Source organism: Oryzias melastigma, linkage group LG20 (genome assembly GCF_002922805.2).
Source record: "Oryzias melastigma strain HK-1 linkage group LG20, ASM292280v2, whole genome shotgun sequence".
In the NCBI taxonomy this organism is placed as follows: Eukaryota; Metazoa; Chordata; class Actinopteri; order Beloniformes; family Adrianichthyidae; genus Oryzias; species Oryzias melastigma.
Genome location: NC_050531.1, coordinates 20,356,510 through 20,360,873, shown reverse-complemented (window position 1 = coordinate 20,360,873; position 4,364 = coordinate 20,356,510). Strand labels below are relative to the sequence as shown.

The window sequence follows — 4,364 nt, the reverse complement described above, 5'->3', positions numbered from 1 at the left end:
TTATTACTCACATTGAACATTTCCCTGACAAAGTCAGACTTTGATTTTGTCACATCATGTGACATGTTGGTTTCTTCTACTTCAGACGGTGAAAGTCCAGGGCAACGACATTTCTCACAAACTGCAGCTGTCCAGAGTCAGCAAGAGCGACGAAGGACTGTACGAGTGCCGGGTGACGAGAGCCAACTACGGAGAGATTGTGGAGTACAAAGCCCAGGCTTGGCTGAAGGTCAACGCGACAGCTAGACCCCGAAGACCACCACCACCGCCCAAGAAGAGCTCCCCCCTGCACCTGACAGACAAGAAGCCGAGAAAGTCCAGCTCACCTGCGGGCCAGGACAACATGAGTTCAGACCAGAGGGTGACCTCCACGTCCACCTCTCACATGCCCTCCAAAGCAGCTACACACAACCACGGCTCAGGTAAGGACGGGGCGTTAGCCCATGCAATGTCAAACAAAAATGTGCTACTTTGAGTACCCTATAAAAAAAAAAAAGTCAATGGGTTCAATATATTGAAACACAGATTCCGATTATCCATTTTCTTAGACACAACTTGATTCTGCTTTTGCCTTAAATCATATCACAGGATTTGATCTGCATTGACTCAAAGACACAGCTGGTAATTCTATAGACTGACTATCCCACGACACCACCATGCCCTTCAAGCAAACTTTAATATCTGAGTAGTAATGAAGTGGTACAGTAAAGAGATGCCACCACTATTGGGAAATACTTTATAATCCAAAATCATCAAAAAGCTCTTCTAGCAGCCCTCTAACTGAACGAACACAGAAGAAATTCCCACTTGTGTGCTCTGAGGTTGGTGTCAGGCAGTGACAATTAACAGCTTCTTTGTGTCCTTTGTACACCACTTCCTTTTTTCTGAACAAGGAGGAGCAGAAAGGGCGATTACTAGGAGAACTGCTTAATTGCTATTTTATGCACAAACCTACATCATCCAAACTGATTTACTTTAGTTTAATTTAGTTTGAAGAGCAGGAGCTATGTTAGCAAAAAAAAAAAAAAAAAAGCGTATTTGTTGTTGGAAATTCAACACTTTTGATACTTTCAGGAGCTATTTACTTTTTGTGTCAATATTTGGAGAAAGTCTGGGTTTTTTCAGCATCGTTGAACAAACTGTGGCTCCACATTGGATCCTGCAGCTAATCATCTGAGTCTATCAGGACTTGAGTCAACATTTTTGGATAATTAACTTTCTTTGTCCAACAATTTAAGTGATCTCATCCTGCTCTGCAATTGCCAAACAGTTACAAAGTACTATCCGGTGGTTTTTCATAAAAACAGCTAATTTACTTTCAAATTGTGTTTTTTAGTAAGGGCAGGTGGGTTTTTTTTTTCTCATTAGGTAACCCACAGTTTATCACACTAACATCTCACTGGATTAACTCACTTTGTTATGGTTCTATTATGTTCCTACTAAATGTTCATCATAGGTGCATGTCCACTGTGAAAGACATAATCTAAAAACACAATTCAGAATTTTCATTGCACTATTTTCTAAATAATCTAGAAGTACTTAAACTCCTATATATCAGCTAGAAATCTGCCCCTCAAAGACCTGTTAGTCCACCTTTATTTAGTCCACCTCCACTCCACTTATTATCCAAAATTAGAAGCAGCTTCATTAAGACACCTGTCCACCCCATACAATCAGTAAGACTCCAACTACTAACATGGCCAAGACCAAAGAGCTGTCCAAAGACACCAGAGATAACATTGTAGACCTCCACAAGGCAGGAAAGGACTATGGGGCAATTGGCAAGCAACTTGGTGAAAAAAAAAAAAAAAAACTTAGTTGTATCAATTTTTAGAAAATGGAAGAAGCAAAACATGACTGTCAATCTCCTTCAGACTGAGGCTCCATGCAAGATCTCACTTCGTGGGGTCTCAATGATCCTAACAAAGGTGAGGACTCAGCCCAGAACTATACGGGAGGAGCTGGTCAATGACCTGAAAAGAGCTGGGACTGCTGTTTCCATGGTTACTGTTGGTAATACACTAAGATGCCATGGTTTCAAACATGAAAGGTTCCCCTGCTTAAACCAGAACATGTCCAGGTCCCTCTTAAGTTTGCCAAAGGCCGTTTGGACGATCCATTGGAGTCAGGGGAGAAAGTCATGTGGTCAGATGAAACCAGAATAGAACTTTTTGGTCTTAATTCCACTCACCGTGTTTTGAGGAAGAGGAATGAGGAACACCATCCATATGTGAAGCATGGGGGTGGTAGCATCATGCTATAGGGGATGTTTTTTCCAATGAAGTACCAAACAAAGCCTACCTTAACCAGGTATTACCACATGACATGGAAGTTTAAAACATTTTTCACAATAAAATTTACTGTTGAAGGTTTATTATTTTAAATGAAGGTTTTTAATACTTTTATGTTACATTTGTATCCTAAATGGAGGCGCTTTATACTCTTGTACTATGCTACATGAAGGCTTGTTTAAAATTATGACTGCAATACCTTGTCATTAACAAATTGATGAATGCAGTGTTACATTAACCACATGGAGCTCCAAACTGACCACTCAAACTTTAGATTTGGTAAAGATGACCATACAAGATGTTAAGGTATTTGGGACTTCCTTCTTTCTTGACAAAACATTGAGCTGGAGCCAAATAAAGCCCGCCTTCAACATATATAAGTGAACCTTATTTTATAACTCTTTGTCTTTGCACGCCCCGAAACCTGGAGATCTCTGTATAAGTTTAATCCAACTTTGATTAAACTGACTGAATTCCAAGAGTTTTTCTATTATTTTCCTCGCCAACCTCTGCGTGTTCGTCAACAAAATTTAATGGGTGTTAATGTGTGAATGGGTCTGTGACTGTGAAGCGCTTTAGGCCCTTGAAGGAGGGTAGAAAGCGCTATACAAGTATACGCCATTTACCATTTACCATTTACCATGGAGGCCATTGAATTTTTACAAATTAGAATGGAGATAGGCTGGCGAATAAGTTATAATATTCTATGAAATGTGTGTCGACATCACACTTCTTTTATTTCTTACAATTAGTTTGTTTGGGGGCTTGCTTTTTTTGAAGGCATCCATATTGTTAAGAGTACCTTAATTCAGATTCTAAGTTTTGCATTAATAAACTGGATTTATTTACCTGCAAACTCTATGCCTTTAAGTTGACGGTTACTTTAAGGTTCACTTTTATTTTGAAGGATTAAAATGCGGCCATATTTCTTGTTTGTGGGCTGATTTGCAATTTTTTTTTAAGAGAAATGGCTGGTATTTGACCTTGTTCAAGCAACAGTTTTTTTTTAAGACCCCTTAGCTGTACTATGCCATTCGGCATGCTGTATTTGTGGACCAAATACAAGTTGGAAATTCTGTACTTACTTTAAAAATGCAAGACAAAAACTAATTGAAAGAATTTACCAGTATTGTTTTCAGAGAATGTGCTCTGGGCCACTCAGAAGTCTTTTTAGGCATAGATGTGACCCCCACTATTTCAATAGCCGTAGCTTAAACTGTTGGCTAGTCAAAGCTTTTTCTCAAACTACCAAAATTGTGAACTTTTACTTTATCCTTATTGTTCATCTTTTAATAATGTATTAAGAATCACTTTTGAATAATCAGCTGACTTTGAATACAGCCAGTTGGTTAAAAGTTAATGTGCCGAAAAGATAGATTTGCAACCAAATGTACTGAAGTACATCAATGTGGTTCCAATTTTTGAAGTCATTCTGGTTTAAAGTTGAGGCGAAAATAAAATACTGTTTATTTTTTTAGCAATTCTTTTAGTTTAAGTTTTTGTTTCTTTTAAAAGTTGATCAAAATAGCCCAGAATAATGAGAAACTATGAACATAAACACATAAGCCGACTGACTTAAATTCCACATCCACCACCTGCATCCTGCTCATTTTACAATTTTCTATTTTGGTTTGACACAATTTTAGCTTATGGTAGACAAACACATTTTGATCTGTCAAGTTTTATTGGACAGAGGCATATATATTCCAAAATTATGTGCATAATTTCATGCAGTAACTCTGCAGCAAATCTACATGTCAGCGTGAGCAGAAATTTCTGACAATATGGTGCATAACCAAACTCAATTACCTCAAATTCAACGCAGCGTGACACCAACTTGACATTCTCTATTACTTTTTATGCAGTGATATGCTGGTGCATAGTGAACAAAATGTCAGGGACGTAGGCAGCTTCTTCCTGCGGTCTGACCCATCTCAATGGCTGTTGAATGTGGAGTATTGTTAGAAAAACTGTCATTTTTTGTTTCACATGGATTTCAAAGCGATTTGATTGTTGGGATTTTTGACTTTGGATCATTGAGTTTCAGTATTCCTGTCCAAACGGTGATCAAGT

At 38.3% G+C, this 4,364-nt stretch overlaps 1 protein-coding gene across 1 annotated transcript in view; it reads left to right on the top strand.

Annotated features, from left to right (window-relative positions):
- Positions 1 to 4,364, top strand: part of vstm2a (V-set and transmembrane domain containing 2A) — a 35,463-nt gene that overhangs the window by 3,753 nt on the left and 27,346 nt on the right. The window contains exon 2 of the mRNA XM_024280603.2: positions 86 to 422. Within this exon, the coding sequence (XP_024136371.2) occupies positions 86 to 422 (337 nt within the window). The remainder of the gene's footprint in view (positions 1 to 85; positions 423 to 4,364) is intronic.